This window comes from Nematolebias whitei, chromosome 9 (assembly GCF_014905685.2).
Source record: "Nematolebias whitei isolate Nwh7 chromosome 9, NemWhi1, whole genome shotgun sequence".
NCBI lineage: Eukaryota > Metazoa > Chordata > Actinopteri > Cyprinodontiformes > Rivulidae > Nematolebias > Nematolebias whitei.
The window spans coordinates 31,436,553-31,459,851 of NC_056506.1; the positions used below are offsets into that span (position 1 = coordinate 31,436,553).

The 23,299-nt window shown below is 37.4% G+C and overlaps 3 protein-coding genes across 4 annotated transcripts in view; 1 reads left to right on the top strand and 2 right to left on the bottom strand.

Annotated features, from left to right (window-relative positions):
* The window catches only part of arhgap21b (Rho GTPase activating protein 21b), a 34,664-nt gene extending 16,277 nt beyond the window's left edge, over positions 1-18,387 (bottom strand). Inside the window, exons 1-8 of one of the 2 annotated variants that reach the window (XM_037682220.1) lie at positions 18,182-18,387; positions 16,605-16,801; positions 9,522-9,704; positions 9,392-9,413; positions 4,081-4,173; positions 3,759-3,837; positions 3,617-3,671; positions 904-930 (exon numbers count right to left, since the gene is read on the bottom strand). In XM_037682220.1, the coding sequence (XP_037538148.1) occupies positions 904-930; positions 3,617-3,671; positions 3,759-3,837; positions 4,081-4,173; positions 9,392-9,413; positions 9,522-9,704; positions 16,605-16,676 (531 nt within the window). In that variant the 5' untranslated portion in view covers positions 16,677-16,801; positions 18,182-18,387. Of the gene's footprint in view, positions 1-903; positions 931-3,616; positions 3,672-3,758; positions 4,045-4,080; positions 4,174-9,391; positions 9,414-9,521; positions 9,705-16,604; positions 16,802-18,181 lie in introns of those variants that run through there. The other variant, XM_037682219.1, reaches the window with a different exon arrangement.
* The window catches only part of LOC119414221 (chloride channel protein 2-like), a 553,451-nt gene that overhangs the window by 138,028 nt on the left and 392,124 nt on the right, over positions 1-23,299 (top strand). The gene's annotated exons all lie outside the window — the stretch shown is intronic.
* Positions 20,503-23,299, bottom strand: part of LOC119415101 (hypoxanthine-guanine phosphoribosyltransferase) — a gene marked incomplete in the record, with an annotated part of 14,034 nt that continues 11,237 nt past the window's right edge. The window contains 4 exon segments of the mRNA XM_037682246.1: positions 20,503-20,836; positions 21,237-21,313; positions 22,334-22,380; positions 22,585-22,667. Coding sequence (XP_037538174.1) covers positions 20,789-20,836; positions 21,237-21,313; positions 22,334-22,380; positions 22,585-22,667 — 255 coding nt within the window.

The window sequence follows — 23,299 nt, forward strand, 5'->3', positions numbered from 1 at the left end:
AATTAATCTACGGAACACTGAAAATAACTAAACATAGAGATAATTGTGAAACGGTGTCTAACTACAGTGAGTTCTGAATATTTAGCTTGAACTGAAACAGCTCCTGATTAGATTTTACCACAAAATACACAAAGACATACACAGGCATATATGAACAAAAAGCTATAAAATAAAAATGACCAATCCAAATTTACCCACCTCTGAAAGATGGCAACCTCTTAAAGACAACAGGCTGCTATCTCCTATAGTGAAAGTGTTACATTTACCAGTCACCCATGCCATTATCCAATGGTACAAAGACTAAACTATTTCATAGTTGATACAAAAATAAAGCTTTACTTGTAACAAGGTTGAAAGTAAAGGTTTTTCAGGTGCAACGTGCGTTTGAAATGCTAACAAATGTTATCTACCCGACTTAAAATGTGTTGTGCATACAACAAGCAAGAGAAAAGTGAAGGTATGAGGACTTTGACCCTAACAACCAGATGTTAGATTACAATCTTACATAAAGTATGTGTCTCTCAGCAATTAGTGTCAGACTCAGTTACTCCCTTTGTAACCATGACTGTACGCTAGAGTTCAGAGGTCAGTGGCCTTTATCACACTAATAATATCTGACATGGTATGAAGAAGGGGCGAGGTCCCACTGAGATTTCAGCTGGATGCTAACTCGAATCCTAAATCTAACAGGTACTGCAGACACAGTGCATCAGCCATTTCTGCAGTCTAAACATATGAATCATGAGCTAATATGTGACCATTAAACACACATCCGAGTCAACTATATGGCAGTAATGTTAAACCTAAAAGCAACGTAACGGTGATGACATGCATGACACATGAGAAATAACACAGCTGATACATGTCAACATCAAGCTGTTACTCAGTGTGCCGTTTTCTTACCAGATTAGTTGTTTCCCCAGAGAAAGGCTGCCATTACAGCATGTGAAAACAAGTGCATTAAGAAATCACGGGAGAGAGGTTGGAAGAGAAAAAGATGAAAGCAGAGCAAATTGCACATTTTGTAGAAAACAGAACCGATCCCAGAAACAGAAAAGATGAATCAGCCATAGCAATCCTAGGGATTGTCATGCTAAAAATACACCAGAGTTGCAGTGGCGGTACACAAGGATGAGAAAGCAAAGAGGTAGCAGGGGTTGCCACGCTACAACCTGCCTGTGACACTCTGTCCTGGGTGAGCTGACAGGAGCAGAAGCTTGCTTCTCATTTTGCTATTAGGTCTTCATGACTCCATCCATCTCCAAACAGAATATTACGCTAACTGAACAAGGTGTCTCCAGTCTCTCTCTCTCTCTCTCTCTTTCCCTCCCTGCTACTGCTCACATGACAGAAGCAGCAGCTGCTGATTATACATTCAGCTGTGATGGTACAGCTCCCTCTCCCACTCCTCCCTCCTTTTCTCTAAGCGTCAACCTGTTCAAAACCCAGAGCAGTCAGCTGACTTTATCCACTGGTTTAAGCTCATCATTCATGCTGTTCCGTCGTTTTTCCCCCGCTCACTGTTTCCTCTGCTTTTATGCCGTAACGTTCCCTCCCTTTTCTGCTCCTTAAATTTTCAACGTCTCCTTCTGTTTGCTAAGCAACCGCTGCCCGTCTCCAAGCATTCAGTGCATGCTGCCTCCTACAGTGTCATGTCTCCCTGCTAGCATCTCTGATAATCCTGATTTTGACAGAGAGGTCTTACTTTGCGTGCCTACTTCACAGATATTTTTGTGCTGCAGCTGCTTTGCATTACAACGCTGTAGCAAGAGAAAACTATTTATAACTAGAGAAACAAAACAAGCAAGAGGGACGACTTACAGTGGAAAACATGGAGTAGAAGTGGTTATCACAGATGAGACATTTAACTTGTGATAAAAGAGGGGAACAAAGAGCGTTAGCTGGATGGGACAATATTTTTTAATGACATTTCAAGTTTTATTTAGGCAACTCAAAATGAAACACAACTAAAGCCTTTTTATAATTTGACATTTTGGACAAATAACTTGCAAACTTGGAAACGTGTAACTGTCTACAATATAGATATTGATATTGCAAGTGTCAAATAAAATGCCAGCTGAATAAAACATTCAGTTAATGGATGTGACTCAACATGACCCTAAATAATCCTCAGGGATAAATTTGTTGCAAATGCCATTTCATTATATTGTATAGTTGAGAAACACATTGTTGAATAATAAAAAGCTGATAGGAAAGGATTCCTGTGCATCCTGCCAAAGCATCTAATGTTTATACTCAAGACAAAAAACAGATAAGTGCAACTTAGCTTTGGTGTGCATGTGCAAAATCAATAATAGCTACCCACAGCATGCAATAAAGTTTTGATGATAAGATCGAGTCTGTATAGGTATGAGGGTTAACCTCTGCACTGAATACATTTAGGGTCATACAATTCTCCAAGTAACAATTTGTGATGGACTCATTTCTAAAGAAACTCAACCAAAACTAAAACATACAAAACAAGAAACTTTACTCTGAAACGTATCTGCTAAAAATAGTTGGGAGTTTATGAACGGTTTTATGGTATCTGATCAAGTTTAAATGAAATGTACATTATTAATATAGTAGCTAAACTGTAGATTTGTAATCACTCTCACTGTATAAAGGTTGAAATATGTTCAAATCAATTATTCATTTCATCTACCTAATGCTAACTGAATAAAGGATTAACAGAAGACTTGAAAGACTCAATGTCTCGTTTGTCGTTTTGACCCTGAACAGTTATCAAACAAACTGAAAGAGCTGCAAGTACAACGTAACCTATGATGTAACCTCGCCTATGCATGATTTCTCTTTTTCACACTCAGTTTGGTGAAACACATATTACTGTAGTTTCACAAAATCTGGATGAATTACAAACTCTTACAATGCAGCATAAATGTGAAACTAGTCAATCTGAAGGAAAAAGTAAAATTAAACACTATCAGATTTTATTTTAAGAAGGCACACCACAATACAAAAACACAAATATTATTCAATAACTCAACTTTAGTAACCAATACATTCCCCAAAATAAATACTCAAGTATTTGTTTCCAACATGCAAAGCCAAGGTGTTGCCATTTCCCAGCTGTTGTAAAGTCTAATTGAATGATCTTCATAAAACATATTTCTTCTCAACTAGGGAGTACAAAAGCTTGGATTAATGCTGATAATATGTGATCTGTGATGCTCATTTGAATGCATCAGAAGCAAATCAGTTCAATTTTGTTAGTCCATAAAATTAATTACAACTTTACAAACTCTGCATCATTTAAAAAAAAAACTTACAACTGCAAGTTGCATATTTTGCCCCACATTAAACTCTCTTCTAAAGATATTTGAGGAATGCTTGCTCAAGCAGTACATTTAGGCCATTTCAACAACAACAAAAAAAAAAAAAAAACTGCTTTGGCCTGATTAAAAGGCCCAGATAGAGCACGGATGGGATAGGCCGGCTGCCTGGATCTTGTGACTGCTGTCCCATCATAAACACCTTAAACTAGAGCAGTTTGATGACTGAACATAAGTTATTGTACAAGAGAAGTTTTTCCACACGCTTCAGAATGTGTGCATAAAAAGCCATGAAGATAACATTACTGCAAACTAAAACTCACCAGCTGAAGTATGTCCTCATCTTTTGGCATCACACAAAGTTCAAGAAAGTCACCACTGCAGAAAACAAATTAAAAAAATAAAACTTGAAATTGTGTACGGTAAATGAGGCTGAATCAACCATTGAAATACTGTCAGCCTTACCTGTCTTGGATCAAAGATATCACATCAGAATAAGCATTCCCGATGATGCTCGCTCCATTGACTTTAACTATTCGATCCCCTAACAAACAAAACAAAAACACCCTGCCAAATCTATTGAAGGTTTATTGAAAATACAGTCAGAAACTACAAGGTTTATTTTACATCTACTTTTAAATTATAGAAGTAGCACAATCAAGACACAACTGTAAACATCTTTCAATGTTTTCCTTATGCTTGAAAGTTTTCGAAGTTAAACCATTAAACTTCCAAACCATTTTTTTTTTTTTTTTTTAAAGACTTACAGGGGAGTGGATATTATTACCTGTGCAAAGCCCAGCTCCATGAGCAGGGCCACCTTCCTTGACCTGCTTTACAAAAATAGTGTCCATAGGCTCGAGCCTGTTCCGCGGCCTCCCTGGTGAAAATACACAAAAACTAAATTTTAATACTCAAAACGGCAAATAAAAAAACTCCAAATATTTTCACGTAGAACAAAAAACTAAACAGCCACCAGTAAAAACATAAAACATCAAATAGTAAATGAGCCATGCTCCACAAAGCTATTTTTATTATAACGGACATGAATGAAGATGTTAAACCCTAGATATGAATTTCAAATTATTACAAGTGACCAATACTGCATTTTAAATTTGAGCCTCTGACAGCAAAAAATAAATAAATAACCAGCCAGTTAATAGAAAATAAAATAAAGTACATTTAATAAGAAGGAAGAATGTGTAAGCAGTGTATGTGTGTAAGGATGAGGAAGAAACTGGAGGGCATCTGGAAGCACATGAATGAATTCCTGATAATGTCTGCCCAGTTTTAAAAAACACACACGATCATTACAAAAAAAGTTACTAAGCTGTGTTGCTGTTGGGACATGGATAAGAATTACTTGGGACAGAAAACCTGTTTGCTCATTCTGCCCCATCTCCTAGAAGCTGCATGGTCACAGGAAAAAAAAAAAAAAAAGAGAGAGAGATGGAGTGAGAAAAAGAGGCTGAAGAGGAAGAGTGTCAAGAGTGCTCAGCTGCACGCCTCCCACTCTTTCCTTGTAAACTGAGAAATAGCTGTGGGCACAGCCAAAGAGTGGATAAAATACTTCCTCGGTAGTTAACATTCTGGTGGTGAGTCAGCGCACATTACCTCCCAAACTCGAGTACACGGGAAGTCGAGCATGTGATCACATGAGATGGTCTGTGATTGTACTCTACAGGCTGTTTAAAAACATGCAATCACTGTTTTCTATAACATAGGCTGAACAAAACTTTTAACAAGTTACATTTAGCACATGACAGCTGTTAAAATGTAAAAAAAAAAAAAAAGGACAGAGGATCAGAAAAGGCTTTTTATTGCAACTAACATTCATTTTCTCTTATTTTAACACAATGTGACTCACGCAGGACTCCAGGAGCACATTATGAGATTACATAAACAATAGTTTACTACAACAGCAGGATGGTCTGCGCCCTCTTGTGGAATACTGTAGAACTGCACCTTCACTTCCTCAAAGCTAAAAATACTGTGAGGGAACTAAGCTCATTCATAGAACAACACTTTAAAAAACTAGAGAGAGCTTTGTCCATGCAACTAAATCAAACCTGAACCCGTTCTCTTTGATGCCAATACATAAACGCAGAAAAAATGAATTTGACATGTATCGTTGATTAATACATTCCCACAAAATGTTTATAAATTTCTTAAAATGTCTGTTCCTGTAAAATAATGATGCAAATGACAGTCACCTGTGATGGATGTGATTTTATCTTTTAAGTAAACAAGTTTATAAGCAACAGAGCCAGTCTTGATTCTGGCGTGATGAAAGAAGAGCTCTGTCTTGTGAGTAACAGAGACTAATTACAATTAGACAACTGATTGTGGTGCGACAGTGTGGACGAGCCTGAACAGGAAACCTAAAGCCCAGATGTTTTCAGACAGATATCCAAACATGTACCCGTATTTAAATATTTGACCAAACAGCTGCAAAACAGTGTCTATGAGGTGAAGCTCTTCCCTTAACTCCAGAGTTCATATTCTTAATTTGAGTGCTCCAAAAGTCATTACTTGTTGCATAAAGATATTTATTTTATATACTTGCTTTATGGTCAATTAATTATCATTTTCATTCAGAAGGGGGAATTATCGAAGACATTTTCTGAATTAAATAAGTTAAAACAAAGAAAATATAGAATTTTGACTACACACGTGTCTCCTAACTCTTGTGGGTTTTATGTTTCTTTGCTGTAAAAACCTAATCCAGAATCCAGTGTGTGATGAAATCAGCGTAGGTTGGCCTTTTTCTCTTTAGTTTATGTGTGCTGCCTGTAGGGCCCATGTGTGCACAAAATGAAAATACTGCCAAGTATGCTTTAATATTCAATGGCTTACTTAAAGTGAAACCAGACAAAGTCAGCCCTGTATTCATTTAGGTAAAAATAACGTTTAAAAAGTACAGTCTTAGACTTTATTTCTCGGGACTTTCCAGCTTTTTTCACAAAGGGTGTAAAAAAGTTCACATAAGACACTATTTTAGAAAAAAAAAACATTCAGCATAAACAGGCTGTTACCAAATAATTATCTTCCAAAATACATATTATAAAAAACAGTTACGTTTCAGTACGTAAAATGAAAATAAAATTTGAAAGTTCACTGTTGTCATGAAGTAAATACTGAGACCGTTAAAGCAAAAATTGTGAGTTTGTACTTCTAATTGTTCACACACATCACATCCATCATTAGAGCTAAATAAAATACATGATACAACAAGATTTATTCACACCCTGGTTTATAAATAATCCTGAAGTGAGCCCTTCAGATTTTAGTGAGGTAAAATAAGTCACAAATCCAACTCTAAGTAACATTTTCCAGCTTCCTAAACAATGTGTCTCCACCCAACAGATCATTCTGCACTTTATTAACCTTGGAAAAGGAAAATAAAAACGTTTGTATTTCTTTTTAAATCAGATGCAAAGTTAATCTAACATGAGAAAGAAATGAAAGTAATGACTCTACTTAAATGCTTTTATTTTTCCCTTGTATAAATTTGAAAACTCCTATATTTTTCCGTTTGTTATAAAAGCATCACCACTGCTGAAAAACACACCGATAAAAAGGAAGTCAGAGCAACAGTTTCAACAATAAATCTTTTAAACAAACTAAATTAAACAACAAAGCAGCTAAATTGTGGCCCCCTTCTGCTCACTTTTATCTTGAACTAAAGACAATAAAAATGTAAATCTAATAATTGTTGGTATCTTTCTGACACATTTCACTTTAGAGTATGTTTTGCAGTAACAGTTAAATGGGATGTTCTCGGTGAAACTAAAACCAAGGCTTCTTGTGATTGTAAATACCTCCTTGATGTAAGCTCAAAGAAATATAGCAATACTTTCTGAAAGGATTGGCTTTTTTTGGAATTCACCCAAAGTGCAAAAACACAAACAGACTGAAGTTAAAAAAAAAACCTCCACAGACTAAAAGAACTGATTTAACTGTGATTATACTGGGATTTGTGAACTACTTAGGTCTCCTTGACAAAAAGCTAATAATAAAATTAAAAAAAAGATGAATTAGAAGCCTCAATAGGTACAAAATTGTTTTCTTTCCACAAAGAAAATGAGAAAAATCTTTAAATACATTAATTGGTTTCCACTTTACAACCTAACAGATTCAAGTCCTACAGAGTTCAGCTGTATAACAACTCTTGCTCAGGGTTTCAAATTCCCTACTATAACTCCACCCACTCTGTCATCATGTGACCAGAAGTCTAACCGAATGACCAATGAGGTACTATCGAGGACCATCCCCCAAGATAGACGTAAATTAATTTCTTCAGATTGTTCCTGTATCGTACCATATTTTGCGCTTCATGCACCTGTTCATTTGTTCAGCGTTAATGGAAAACGCACGGAGAATTCCGTATGACGCAGTTAAGTTAAAAGCGATCGATGAGCTGTCGAAGGAGGAAACAGCTGCCGCCAGTGAGCTTTGCATCAACGTATCGATGGTCGGGCATTGGAAACCAAAAGCAGTCAAGTCTGGTACATGTTTTAATAAACGTTTTAAAATTCTTTCTGTGCGACATCTTTCTGCATTGGTAAATATGCGTTTAAATACCAGGATCTCATTTTAAACTCACAGCTGAACACGGAGCGGAGAACAACAGGAGGGGTCTTCCCACTCCCATTTCCATCATGAGAGCTCAGCGAGCGGCGGAGAAATCATCAGATTTATTTTTAAAGCAGTCAGTCAGTCAGTCAAGCATAACACATATTTAAATAAAAGTTAAAAACAATATTTCTGTGTACGATAAATGTGTTTAAATACCACTATCTCATTTAAGTTCCGCACAGAACGGAGGAGCACTACAGGAGGGAGAGGCTGAGGAGAAATCCCATCAGTTATTTAAAAAGTACATTTAAAAACAGCAGCTGTTACCAATACTGTTTAACAATAAAAAAATCAATGGTACTAATTTAATGAATATTTACCGTATTTTACAAGTACTATTTGTCTTACGGTCACATGACCTCAATAAGACTTCTGGGTAATATTTACAAGTCACAAATTTAAACAATTTCAGTTTCGTAGGCATTTGGCACTGCTCTGTCCAGTGATTATGCTTAGATGGTTATTGTGTTCATTTTGTAGGTATAATGGCTGTAACCATGAGTCAGACAGCGAAGCTTCATGAAGACTTGTGACGATCTTGCAGTCTGAGCGTGTGTAATTAAGCAAGCTACATTCTGTGAAACGTCATCTGCTGGCTGATTATTGTACTACAACAAGAAAGCTGCACAGAGCTGGAACAGGCTGGGTGGGCACAGTTCCAGATGATGAACGTGGATGCTCGTAGCTAAATAACCGGAGCGTCTTATTTATGTACAAAATCATGATTGATCTTATATTTAGTACGTGCAGCTTAGAGACCGGTGCGTTCTGTAGTCCAAGAATTATGGTAAGTCTATTCCCTACATAACCAGTAATATAACAGCGAGAATAGTACCGCTAATGGCGCATACACCTGTCGACAATCTATTATACAGCCATCTATAGCAATGGCCCGGTCAAGCAAGGACCATGCATAATGTTTTACCTTGATTTGTGACCTCGACCTTAAAGGAAGGGTGATGAAAAGATTACACAACACGCTGTCTAACGATGGTACAAAAGTGTATCGACTTTGGTTAAATTATCTTGAGCAAATAAGAAGTTATGGCCTGGACAAGCAAAGACCTTATTTTAACTTTGACCTTAATTTGTTACCTTGACCTTGGAGCTGAGGTGACGCAAAGTGTAAGCAACACTCCGTTTAGTAATGATGCATATGTGCATGAAGTTAGGTTCACTTATCTTGAGCGGATCAGAAGGTACGGCCCGGTCAAAAGAAAGTTTACGGACGTACGGATGGAAGCAACACCATAATACGTCTTTCAACGGGCATATAATAAAAATTGCAAAGTATGTGATGAGTATACAAAACGTGTAAAAGACAGAATTTGTTTAAAAAAAAAAAACTTGTCAGAGAGTTTGTGTTAAAATCTCAAAAAGAGCCAAAGTGTGGATGGATTCTGAGTCATTGAAAGTCAGCAGCGCTGCTGAAAGAAGGAACATTTTGTTTTTCTGCTTACCTCTGCGGCCACAATCTTCTTCCTGTACAAACACAAAGATACTCAAATGAATGGGTTGCTTATGGTAAGATAATTTAATTATTATTTTTGGCGATTCCTGGTTGTAGTCTAACACAATGCTGAAATGTACCAGGAAGTAATGCGTGCTGGACTCCGGTGGGTACACGATGAAGTGCCGCAAGGTGAACCCAAACCCTTGTGATGTGCGACGTAAAAGCAAAGTTTTCGGCCTCGGCCACGAGAACGGCTCCTCCTCTGCTGGGTACAGGGCCGAAGAAAATTCAGCCAAACCTCGTCCCTCCGAAAAGTCATTCTGTCCAAACAAAAAGAAGAAAGAATGCATTCAAATAAAGAAACCACGACCATCTTTAAGCTTCAGAGTCGCAGAACTTTTGAATGAGAAAGACAACACAGCAGTCACACAAGATCCATGTACTGTTTTAAGATCAATAGATAACTTTTTTAACATTTTTTTTTAAGGAGAACACAAAGTGAAAGTGGGTTTAAGCACACAGGAGTCAGTCTAATATTCACAGCCAAGTCAGTGACCAGCTAGAGAAAAGCACATCAGGCTGGACACCCACTTGTTTGTTTACAGACTTCTCATGGCCTCACAGCTTTGTTGTATCATGTGTGCAGCAGCAACACCTTTACTCAAATTTCCCTGTATCATATTCCAGGCAGCAGTGCGATTCTCATGAACGTCAACGTTCAGCTGTTTAACGCAACACTAAAAAAAACTCCCATCTGGTCTCGGCCAGGCCCTCCCCCTCCCCCAGGAGAACAGACTTTTCCCCACAATGTGAGGAATTTGATGAGCTTGCATTAGCTGTATCTCCGCCCGTGCTGATACGTTGAGTAAAATGTCAAAACCACAAAATGTCTTGCATGCATGTTAGCACAACTCCTTGTGTAATGTAAGCAAATAATGTGCAAGATGTTTATCTGGTTTAAGGTTGCGTGCAAAAATTCTCACACTCTGTGACTTTATTCTGTGTGTGCCTGGAGGTCAGTACCAAGTTAAAGCACGTTTTCCCCTTACATCAAAACTCAGGAGGATTTTTGCTGCTTTGCAACCTCAAAGATCCAAACGACACAGATCCTTTGAGTTTATTAAAAGTGGTAACTTGAGCTGTCAAGTACCCAGTTCAAATGTGCAAACTGGAAAGAGGACAATAAATACACAGTATAGTGACTGGGAAAAAGAGCTACGGGTGCAGCTGACACCCATGTATTTTGATTAAACTGGCAAAACAAGTTTTACTATGCAAAGCCGAGCAAAAGTAGGCTATTCATCAACACCAGCACCTTCACATTTCAGTTTGTGCTCATCTGATTCTCATGTGCCTGCAAAATACCAAAAATTTTGAACTTTGTATAGTAGTGCTTCCAAAGATATGACTTTAAATCAAAATGTTTGCCTGCATTGATGCCTTCATGTCTCTGAAGCAAAACCATCCCACTCTGCTGAATCTGATTTAGCAGGCAGACGGGGGTAATTTCGAAGCCTCTGATCTTTAGATGTGGACAACAGAAGGGGGGTGTGGGCCTCCTCACAGACACATGCCTTGCAGTGTTAGCATTGCCACTCGCAGAGTTAATACTGTTGTGACATTCCAGGTCAATAAATTCCAGGCCCGGCGGTGCTCTCATGGTTTTCTTTTTTAAAATCAAATAAAAGGAGGCAACACCCAGAGAACAGAACAGACCGTCTGACAAGAGCTCAAAAGGATATTAACAGGAAGGAGAAAAGCCAAAAAAGGAGACTAAAAAGGAACGGTCACATCAAAACAAACTCATCGTCTTTCATACCCACAACTGAACGCCTCTCACCCATTTCTGAATCTCCAGAATGCCACTGGGTGAGGCAGCTGGGAGAAGATTTTCTAAGAGCATTTGTTCCTCGGCTGGAAGCCTCAGAAATGAAAAGTGACCAGGCCTGTGTCTCAAGTTAGGAGCACAGAATCAACAGATGGCAGCTCACAATAAAAACACCGCACAGTCAACACATTCGCTGTGACAACATTAAAAAATGCTGAACATTCATTACAGTGCACACAAGTTACCTGAAAGTTGTCAGTAAAATGTTAAACGGAGTATCCTGCTGCTGTAAATTTGAACTCAGCGTCCAAATATGCATCACTCGCCATCTACATTTAACCCCCCAAAAATAACAAGAAATTTTAAGAAAACAAGTATTTTTAAACCCATCTTTATGGTTTGAATTAATAAGGTTTGGGGGTACAATTTACAGACAAGATGTGAAGTTTTAAAGATTATTTAATAAGTTGTTTGAGCCTTTTTGGCAACTGAAGCAACAAATCTACACACAACCAGCACTGCACCTTATGTCTGATGCCTTTGTAAGATAAACCTTTTATTTGCATATCTATCTGAACTTTTTCCTCAAATGTTTACAAAAGCAAAATTGAATAAACTACGGCAACAAAATAAAACCCATTTAATCCAGCTAGATTTAACTAGTCTGCTGAGGTCTTTAAATATCTGCAATTTACCTTAGTGTTTATATGCAGATAATGGTTTTCAAAATGTAATACTCCGTCAATAATTAGTGCTTCAAGTTATTAATGTTAAACCCACAACCCGTGCAATCATTTTTATGAAAGATTTAAGGTGACGACATCACCGCAGAGGTTAGAGGAAAACCCAACCAAGCTCTTCTTAAGTTTAAGAGGAATTACTGAACACACACAGCTGTTTACACTCCGCACACGTCGACACCTAAATGCTGGGTTCACACTGACAAAGCAACTGGAATTTCCAGCTGGTCCATATTATTATTATTATAATATTTTTTTTTACAAGTTTTGAAAACCACAAACACAAAAACATCTGCTGATATCATCAAGTGACACACTACAAGCTTCACATGACATCAGCTCTGAGAAAACAAAATATAAAGGACACCATCCTAAAATGCAAGTAAACCTAACCTAGTTCTCTGTAGGCTGCTACATTTTGCACCACATCCCAGTTAAACCAAGCACCATGCTGTGAAAAGCCTACAATAATGATACACCTAACAGAGGGTCAGTGGTGAGGCCTGGTGTTCCAGCTTTGTACCTCCAGACAGGGTTAGGTTAGGAGTATCATTATTCAGTCTGCAGAATGTAGACACTTGGTGAGTGTCGTGCATGCCATACTTCTGTTTAACAAGCAGCTTGGAAAGAAAAATCCTTTACTTTTTTTTTTTTTTTTTTACTTTCTGGGACGTCTTTATCAAAATGATGAAAGTTTTGCTGCAGTCCATGCGACACATTCTACAGAGCTTGAGCACAACATTATCAAACATTTGCACATCATTTCACAAAATCCTACAAATGATCTCAACTTATAACGCTTGAATTTTGAACATTATTATTTAATGACGTTAATTCAAAGCTAGACGCAGCTTTTTGTAGAACGTACAGTCAAATCAACTTCAGTCCTAATGCTGGTGAATACGAGATCCTGCTGCTGCTGCAGCATCACAGCGTACAAATAAAACAGAAAAGTGTTTGCCAACAACTGATTGAATAAAACAATTGCCAAATATTTAAGTGGATTTTCTCTCTGTGGCAACCCCTGAAGTAGAAAGAAAACCCCAGAACTACAGTTCTGTCACAAGCAACTACTTTTATTAATCATAAGTTAAACAAGAAATGTGCTTTTTGTTGCTTGTGTTCTGCTGGTGTTGCAGCAACATGACAGAGCTGCTGCTTCATATTGTGTCAACAGTGAAAAACATATTTCTTACTAAACTGGAATCTTCATCACTCGTTGTATCCCATAAAAGGCAGACTACTGTAGGATTCAATGAGCACAGAAATGCCTGCATATTGTGACGCAAACTAAAATATCAGGCCGATAGAATCAGTGACATTGTATTAACCATGATAAAAACCAACAAATTGTCATTTACTAAAATAAAATTAGTGAATAAACCGACAATGCCATGCTACATCAGTTACACAAAGTACGGAAATACTATTATTCTGTCTACAGTAGTGGGATGAAATTACTGCCGTCCTTGGTTCCTGGTTAGGCTCGAGTCAAAAACGTAGCTGTTCATTTCTCTTACAAAGCTTGACAAAAACTCTACACTCAACATGAATATTTTACCAACATACTGTAAATAAATAAGCTTCACATGAAAGACAAGTTCCTGTTTATAGATGTCTGACCAACTACACACAAACTATGGTTTTCGACTTAAACATTGTTCAACAATCAACCACTTTTGCTTTGTAAGAATCAGACTTGGCTGTTTGAACAGAAAATCACCATCAGCTCGTTTTAATTTGTCACAAATGACTCGCGTTCCTCTATGACTTATTTAAACAAGAAGAAAAACGTCACTGGCATGTGTTTCACTTCAAAGCGCTGACACAAGGAAGAAAGACTGAATCACACAGGCTGTGTTTTTCTCCAGAGACACGGCCATAATACGACAGGAAGTTGCAGACGACTTCTATCCAATTGAAAGTCAATTTTCCCTTCCGTTTGCCATCAGTTAGCCATACAACGTCTGCGCGGAGGGTTCTGTAAAAGGCAGCCATGCTAAATGAGATAAACAATGAGCTTTAATGAAGCCAAGATTGTAGGGAGAAGAAGGAGAGAAGGGTCAAAGCCCTCCTACGGCTCTAAAAATAGCCTTCTAATTTAAAATAATTGATTTTGCTTCATACTCATTTCTTTGATATGAGGAATGAAAAGCAAGTAAGATAAATCATGATGATACAACTAAACACAAAAAACTCAACAAAACCCTAAACTAAAAATCCCTGTGCCTTTATACTCGATATCTGACTGGAGGAGTCCGAGTTGAAGGAAGACTTTGTGTCATCTGGGTTCAGCTGCGATGTTTAAATACCATGCACTGTTCAGCTGATAAAGCGGACAGACCCTCCAGTGTTAATGGAAAAAATAAAGAATGCCATCAGTAAGGTTCAAAACGCATTTGTCAATTCTCATTTATTATATTTATTTTTTTATTTAAGAGCTTGCCAGCACAATACATAAACACCAAGTACTTTCAAACGGTCACACAGGTTGTGAAAAGGTCATCATGGTGACTGGTATGATATTTTAAGCATGGGGAAATAATAGAGGTTTAGATGTCTTTGTGATAAATCATATAATGTAGTTGTGACTTTTTTATAATCTCCTTTATATTAATCTTGACGGAGTTAAAGGCTGAGAATTACAAACCGAGCTCGTCTTTGTCTGAAACAGCATCTCACCTCCGCTACTTGTCAGAGTCAGTCAGAGTCAGAGTTTCTTTATTGTCATTCGCACCTCATGTGGTACATGTGGTGGAGTGAAATTATGTACACAGGGTCCCAGTTACATCCAACAATAAAATGTATAAGAAAAACAGTAATAACATCTAAGATGTGAACTAAGAAAAACATCAACTAAATATACACTAAGCACTCATAACATAAAACATTGAACATCACCACAAACATGAACATGAGTCTGTGAGCAGATGTGCACGCATGAACACATCAACATTGAAACAGATCAGCAGCAACATGAAACAGATCAGCAGCAACATGATATGGTTTTTCACAGTGATTATTCTAGTTAGAGATTCATGAGTCTAACAGCCTCAGGGTAGAAGCTGTTCCTCAGTCTAGTGGTTCTACACTTAATGCTCCTTAACCTCCTTCCTGAGGGGAGTGGGGCAAAAAGTGTGTGTGCTGGGTGGGTGGGGTCCTTCATGATGCAGGTGGCCCTCTTCCTGCATTGTTTACACCAGAGGCAAAAACAAGCTCTGTGGAAAAAACCTAAACATGTCTGAACATAAGTGATGTCAATTAAAAGAGGCTCTGACTTCAAAATGAAGACCCACTTAGGAAAACTCTTGAATTCATTAAGTCTATAATTCATCATGGAAAAAACATTATACCAGAGACTCCTGGGCTGTTCCAAAACTTCTCAGACTTTACATGTGATTTGGTTTGTGTGGTAGTTTGATTAGAGGAACAGCAAAAAGGAGGATTTCCCACATTACTGAAGCTTCACCTTCGTGCTAGCAGAAGTAAATCAACAGGTACATTACTTTTTGTGTTATGGGACAAATGGTCTGAATAAGTGTGTGATAAAGTCTTGTCCTAACTCTATAAGTCTGTCAGTTACAAATATATCTCATGAAACACCGGATACATTTGGAGAAAGTAATTATTGGATGAACATCTATGTACAAATGATTATCTTTTGTAGTCAACCTGATTCGAGAAGGCAGTCACAGTCAATTGCCCCTAATAACACAAAAATGACTATAAGTCAGTCCATTTCACATGAAATTGAGCTCAAATTTGACTTGATAGTAGATGATAGTCATCCCCAACGTGTACTCGGAGGGTGACATCTTGCAATATTGTGTGGCGTTTTCAAGGTTTGACTAAAACAGCTTTAACTCAATCAAGGTGAGATGAGCTTAGTTTAATATGCTGACATAGAAGGCAGTGGGCGGTGTGCATTCCTTCAAGGAGTACTTGGATTTTAATTTCAATATAATGAAATTATGACGCCCAGTTTTGGGATCTGGAAAAGTTTCTTTGCATCAGTATTTCTAATACCAAGATGCAATCATTTCAGTACAGGCTAAAATGTACCTACATGGTTGATACAAAAGAGATAACATCAGAGTCTGTTTGAACAGCTCAACTCAACTAAATGAGCTCCAAAAATGTATGCTGACTGCTTAGACCACCAACTGGGGCATCAAGTATAACATAAAGACCTTCCTTTTGGTGACACACTTTTAGAGGAGCAGATGGTCTGTCCATGTCTGGTATAACAAAGGTAAAACCTTAACAAAGTGCTTCAGTGTCGTCTTGTCATTTTTCTACAGCAACTTAAATTAAACTTTTAATTCCATTTCTATGCTGCAAACAAGACATTCTTTCGTATATTGACTTACAAAGACAAATCCTTGCTTTTACAAGAGAAAATAAGAGGTGTGTAGAAATCTGATATATTGTTGAGAATAACAGAAAAAAATTACATCTGACAGGAGATGTTATAAAACTCAAATGCCTGGACCAAAGTGTCAAGGAAAAATCTCCCCCCACAAAATCACACCCGAGAAGTGGAGACAGTGAAAAATACAAATTCACTTGCGAAAACACTTGCCCTCTCATTCCTTCTTTCAAACACTACATTAATCCAGTCTCATTGGAATTGTTATTATTGGTGCATTTACCTCACAGAAAGAGTTTCTAGCCTGTTGCCTCTCATCATCTTCACAGGAGTGAACCCAACGCGATGCCATCATTCAACTTTGATGAAAATCCTCTCGTCTGTGAACGCCCACATTGAAAAAGCTAGCTCCAGCAAGATGCACAAAAATATCCTCCAATTTGATTTACACCTCTAGTTTTGCTGGATGTCTTAGTCCATCTGTAAGAGAGATATCACATTGTTAAGTATTAATTTTAGCTTCAATAAAAGGCTGATTTGTGATTCCAGGACATCCAACACAGTTAAATGAAAACTCGTTTGTTCAGAATAGTATGGTCAATTCTGGACAATAAGCATTTTTTTAAACGTTTTTCGTCTTAATTGTATTTTTTTAACAAAGTTTCCCTTTCAGATGAAAGGAAATGTTAACGTCGTTATGCAAAAGTTGTGGTAGTGTTTGAAAAAACTAATTAACAAGGTGGCCAAGCCACAAGTGAGGACAACGTGTAATCAACAGGATTAGAAATTCCCATTATACACAAAAACACACAACTTACTATAAATACACCAGACCTTTAGAAAACTCTGCTTCAAGTTTATAATTACATGTTAGTGGTTTTATATTTTCAAACAAGAAAATACGAGACATAAAAATTAGAAATGCATGTGAAGACATTTTAAGTCGTTTTGCTGTTGTAGACTTGTAAATGTAATTAAAGTATTTTAGTGTATATTGCTGTTTTTGTTTACAAATAAATAAGCTGAGCAGTTCAGTGACTGAGGTAAATATATGTGGCATTCAAGTCCCATAGTTTTTGTAATAGTATTTTATTTACACAGTATTTGCTGGATGTACATAATGCATTGCTGATTCTAGGTATAAATACAAAACAGAGTAGTCAAACGTCATATTTAATGGCTGCACCTAGTTTTAATGAACTCTTTATAGAGGTTTCTCAAACACATTAAAGTTTGATCAGATTTTAATAAACAAGTAGATGACGTTACTATTACAAAACTTTGCCATGTGATGAGTATTTAGTTACTAACCTCGTCTGAAGAGTAATTTAACCCAGCCCTTCCATACAGGATTAGTATTGACTCGGGTTTGAAAGTCTGACATGAGAAACAAAGACTTGTTATGATTATGGTGGACCCTCAGCTCCGCGTATGAATGGCTAGCAACAAGTGGACTACGAGAAAGGAGGAAAAACGCTCCATGTTTTTAAAGTTACATTACAAAAACGTAAGAGAATCAGCGTTTACTAACATTAAGGCGTTTCGTTGTGTTGTACCGTCTTGTTCAAATTAATAAACAAAACATATAGACTTAGGTTGAATTTTGTGATCGATGATGAGACGAACACACAGCGTGCCAGTCGATAACAAACAAAGCTTTTGCTTTAGTTGCTGTAGCTGTAGGCTGGATACCATTACGAAAAAGTCTGAAAGTCCACATAAAACCCCGTAGCTTAGCTTTGAGCTATGTATACGGTTAAAGTGACTTTAACCTGGCAAAAACGACAAGCAAAGTATCTCCGCCAAAGAGCTGCTACAGGTTAGCATCCATGCTAACGGCTGGAGTTTTAACAAAGTTACCTGTGTAGTTCAGGAGCACCTCTACAGTCGGACAAAAGCGGCGGTGGTTGTCCAAAAACGCGAACAAGCGAAGTTAAAAACATTCCTTTTTGGTTGGTGTGATCATGGTTTCCTTAAATTTACGTACAAACGACTCCCCCGTGATTATTCCAAATGGACTCAGTCAGCCGAGGCGCATGGTGCATTTTTTTTCTCTCTCTTCCAGCTTTCCCGAGTCTCAAGGGAGTCCACCTTCGGTCAATAGGACACTCTCGACCAATCAGAAGCCGCGTTGCATTTAAGCGAACCAATCAGACGTAAGGTGACAAAAATTCACAGCCGCTCTTCTGAAAGTTTGTTTTTAACCGTTCCTCAGCAAAGCAGTGGAGTGGGCGCATTAGACAATAATAATCCCTGAAAGGATTAAGTTATCACGCACACTCTGAAAAGTCTACACTGTAGTTGTGTCTTTTAACCGCAAACCACTGGGGTTTGTACACACAAGGGTGAAGGAGAAGTCACATGTTGTGGTTCAGAATGAGGTCGAGTTCGGCAAATACATGACTGGACGTGGAACATCACACTGAATTGTATCTTGTTTTTCTCATAGTAGTGCTACTATCTCCAGTTAAAATAAAATAAAAATAAAAACTTTTTTTAATTGCATATATTTAAAAGGAGACTGCTGGCTATAATCAGGGCTCAGATTTTCAGGGCTCAGACAAATGCCTCCTTTATGCCTCTCCAACATAAGGGGCCACCTGTTCTTGGATTTAGTAGCTTTTGTTGCAGAGGTCAGACTTTCACAAGGCTGGCTTGTCCAGCCTGTTCTACTTTCAGTTTGAAAATAAGCTCTGAAAAGAAAAAAAAACTGTCAGGAAACTGAACATTTCTTTTAACTATCAACACAACTTAAATTTTAGTTGTCAATACATTGTCTTCTAAATCAATCCAATAAAATATTTTTGCATCCCCTTTGTGTGAAACTGTACTTCTAACAGTGTTAGTGCTTTTATTGCTTCAATTGTACAATCAAATTTCTCCACCAGCTAAAATCAAATGGTGGGCCGTGGCCCAGATCCAAATACAGTAATGTACATCTTATTTGGTTATATTTCAGTAAAAAAAAGTTAGATATTTACTTAGACACATTTTTCTGCATTTGCAGTATCATTTTTAGATGGCACAGCTTTTCTGTAGTGCAGTTTATTTAAGGCAGCAAAGACTTTCCTGCATTTGTCATATTTTAGACATCTTATTCTGCATTTACGGTCATTTGTTTAGCACAGTTTTACTAGCATTTATGGGGAATTCCCACTTCTGACTGGTTTCTGTTTGTGGCAGTGTTGCCAGATAAACAATTTTATTTATACTGTAATTTAAGGGTTCATGTAATATACTATAAATAGTTTTTCCAAATCACAAATATAGAGAAGTTTTAGCATTTCCGTTCACACAAAAAATGTTTGGCAGATAAAATAAATCACATCCTTAATTAGCAGATACAATGGTTTGGGTCAAAATGCCATCATTTCCTGACAATCCTGCTCTGCAGAAAGCTGCCAGCCCACTGAGAGGTACTGGACTTAAATGACAATATGGTGGGTGGAGGAAACTAGCAGGACTTTCCACTGAAAGATAATTTAAATATTAACTCTGGACCAATGCTAGAGGGAAAACTGTAATCCCTAAAAGACCTTTAAAACAAAGACAACCTCATTTTCATTGTGTCGGGTATAAGCACTCAACACAGCAGCTAAACACGCTCTTATTAATTCACCTGCAGGTGACCGTTTTTTTTATTTTTTTTTATCAAATAGTTGTTACACGTTGTGGCTTTAGTAAAAAATAAAAACTGCAATCAAATTAATGCAAGCATGTAAAGATTGTGTAGAAAGTATTTTTAGCTCCCTTCAAAATAAAACTAGCGAATGTTAAACAAAAATAAAGGTCTTTCTGTTCTGTGAGGGTCACCAAAATCACAAGGGTCATTCAGATTTTTGTGGCACATATATAAAAAAACCCCACTAAATTCTTCAAAAATATTTTATTAAATCTAAAACTGTAAAAACATTTTTTTTTTAAGAAACAAGCATCCCATATCAAAAACGGAGAAGAGGTAGTCAATCCATATGACATTGAGAACACTATCATTTTCCCCTAAACCTAAGATGTGACAGAAGAGTTCCCAAACAAACTTAAAAATAACAGAAAATGTAACAGTAACATTATTTTATCCTATAGAAATCCCACTCCTATGTTTCAGATTTGACAACTAACCCAGTAAATAAACCATGATTATCAAGCTCCTAATACTGACTAAAAAACAGCACAACAGAGAAGGTAATAACAGAGAAGGTCTTAGTAACAGAGTCACATTTACAAAATGAACACTGTGGTGGTAAACAAGCGAGTCAGTTGTCTTATCTTGAAAATTTTCCCATTTTGCTGACATTATCAGATAAATGTGGTATGTTCAATTGCCAAACAAACATGCTTGAAAGAAGAAACCTTACAAGTATGTTTGAGATAAGATGTTATCAGAGCAAAGATGTGGGAATAGCATCTCCAGGGAAATGTCTGGGCTTGCAGTAAGTCATGTCATGCATGACGGTCCCTTTTGTTCCTTTAAACTTTATATTTCTTCTTCCCGCTGTCGTTAATCACGCATATGTGCTGAAAGGCAAAAAAAAGACCCAGTCAAAAGATCTTCTAAACAAAGTCATCGTTGCTCTAAATCAGGGGTGTCAAATTCACTTACAAAAGGGGGCCAAAATTAAAAACTTGGCTCAAACTAATAGCCAATTTCAAAAACTACCTTAATTCAAGTCAGATACCCGACATCTTTTCTTGGCCACATGTCAACAAGAGTTTGAGTTTGATTGGCCTCGTTTGACGTTCTCTGTTGCACTTTCCACATCATAATCAAAGATTACTAAAATAATTCAAGTGATAAAAGTATTTTATGTTTAACATAGCATCTTGGGGGCCAGAGAAAATGTCAACTAGAGGCACATTTGGTCCCTAGACTTTGAGTTTGACACATGTGCTCTAAATGGAGTAGATGCTGACTTACATTAAGGTCTCTAAAATACTCGTTGTAGTCCAAGGCGTATCCGACCACAAAACGGTTGGGTATCTCAAAGCCGACATCTGTAAAAGATAAATATAACCTGTAAATGTTTTCCATTGTTCAACCACTCACTCAAACCCATGTTCTAAACCAGGGGCGCCCAATACGCAGATCACAATCTACAGGTCGATCGCAAAGGTATTATGGGTAGATCACATGGCATTAAAAAAAAAAATAGACGTTAGTCTATCATCCATCCTTACTATGAAATTTGTCACTTGACTGACAGACAGGACAGCCAGCTGAGGCCCCGTTTACACGACGTGAAACGTTTGGCCGTTCATTTTCAGACAACAGCCCTCATTCTCCCAGAGACCGAAGGTTTCTGAATCCAGGTCTCAAAGTGGAGATTTTCGGGGGAAACCCCTGACGGAGTTGTGAAGTGCTCCGCAAGTGTGAAGTCGCACATGTGCGCGACAGGTGGCTGCAGTCCAAAGTGTTTCTGCACTAACAACAGTTATAATAAATGGCAGAAAACAGAGTGTTTTGGTGCTACTCCCCCTTTTTCATCATCTAGGAGTGAAACTAATAAAATCCAGGGTCCAAAGATATGTTAGTGTATTCACCTGTTCAGGTGTAACTGTGATCATGCAGACCCTGCATGCACAATGAATACAGCTGAGCCCAGCATCAGGGTTGCCAGATAAAATTGAAAATGTCTTATTTACCTCCTCCTTTTCTGTGCACATGTTCAACAAACACAACACACACTTCATCTTAGAATATCTTTACTCATCATTTATGACAGTTTAGGTCAAAATACTATCATTTTAAAGCGACAGTACATAATTTTTTATCTGGCAACCCGCCTGACATGGAAACTACAGCGTTTTTGTGTAAACCCAGTCATTTTTTGTTTATTACCCCCAATAAACATTGGAAAAAACACTAATGTTTCCAGAGGTAGTTCTTGTGTAACCAGGGCCTTATAGTAGGTAGATCACTTTGACTTGGTCATTTTAAAAGGAGCTCGCATGCTGAAAAAGTGTGAGCGCCCCTGATCTAAACCGATTCCTAAATGTGGTTAGTCATATACTTACAGTCAGGGACACAAGTTGATCTATTATTTACTCTCTTCACCAGTAATCTGGGAACAAAAACATTTTTATTAGCAGCATCAGTTTCCTAATCATCTGTTACAACAACAACAGGCAGCATTGTTTGAGAAAATCTGCATCACCTGTTCAAGTCTTCAGTTTTGATTTATGTTTTAGTCTAGACGGTGCAAAGTGAATGACTAACGAGGCACGCCAACAGGGCTGGGTGTAGTTTGATAGTTTGACTTCCTTACCCCGCAACTTTGATCATTTTGGGTCTGAAGGCTTCAACATGCTTCAGGAGAGTTTTCATTGTCTTTCCTGTGCCCACAATGCCCTGGGGTGTGTGGTGGGGGGGGTGGGGGGGGGGGGGGTGTGTAACAGAAAAACTGGGATTAGTATGCTGATGAAAGATAAAGTGAAAATACAGATTAAAAAAAAGTTTCACATCATAATGAAAAACAAGTAAAAAAGCAGAAGATCCCTCACTGTCACACAGCACTTATATTACGCAACAGGTAATGATAATTTCTTAAATGACTTCCCAGAAAGCATGTGATAATTTACACAAAACCTCTTGCACTATTGCAAATAGAAAATAAAAATTAAATAAAAATAAAAAGGAGCCACCTACTGGTGTTTGATTAATTAATTATATTCAATGTTTTACATAATTAAGTCTACCGGTATACCATCTAGGTGTGTCTTAATCAGTGTTACACAAAAATACTTTTAAAGACAATCAAAACAGTCAATTCACTTTTCTGAGCCAAGCGTTCAGATTTACAGATTCTTCTGCAGATAAAGGACATCCATCATCCAACTACAGACAAATTATTATCTAAATCAATTTTTAAATTATAAGTACATCAAAATATTTATAAAGTCAAGAGTTGGATGCACAGTTTGCAACAAGGCCTCTCATTCAAACCATAAGATTTTACACTATATATATATATATATATATAT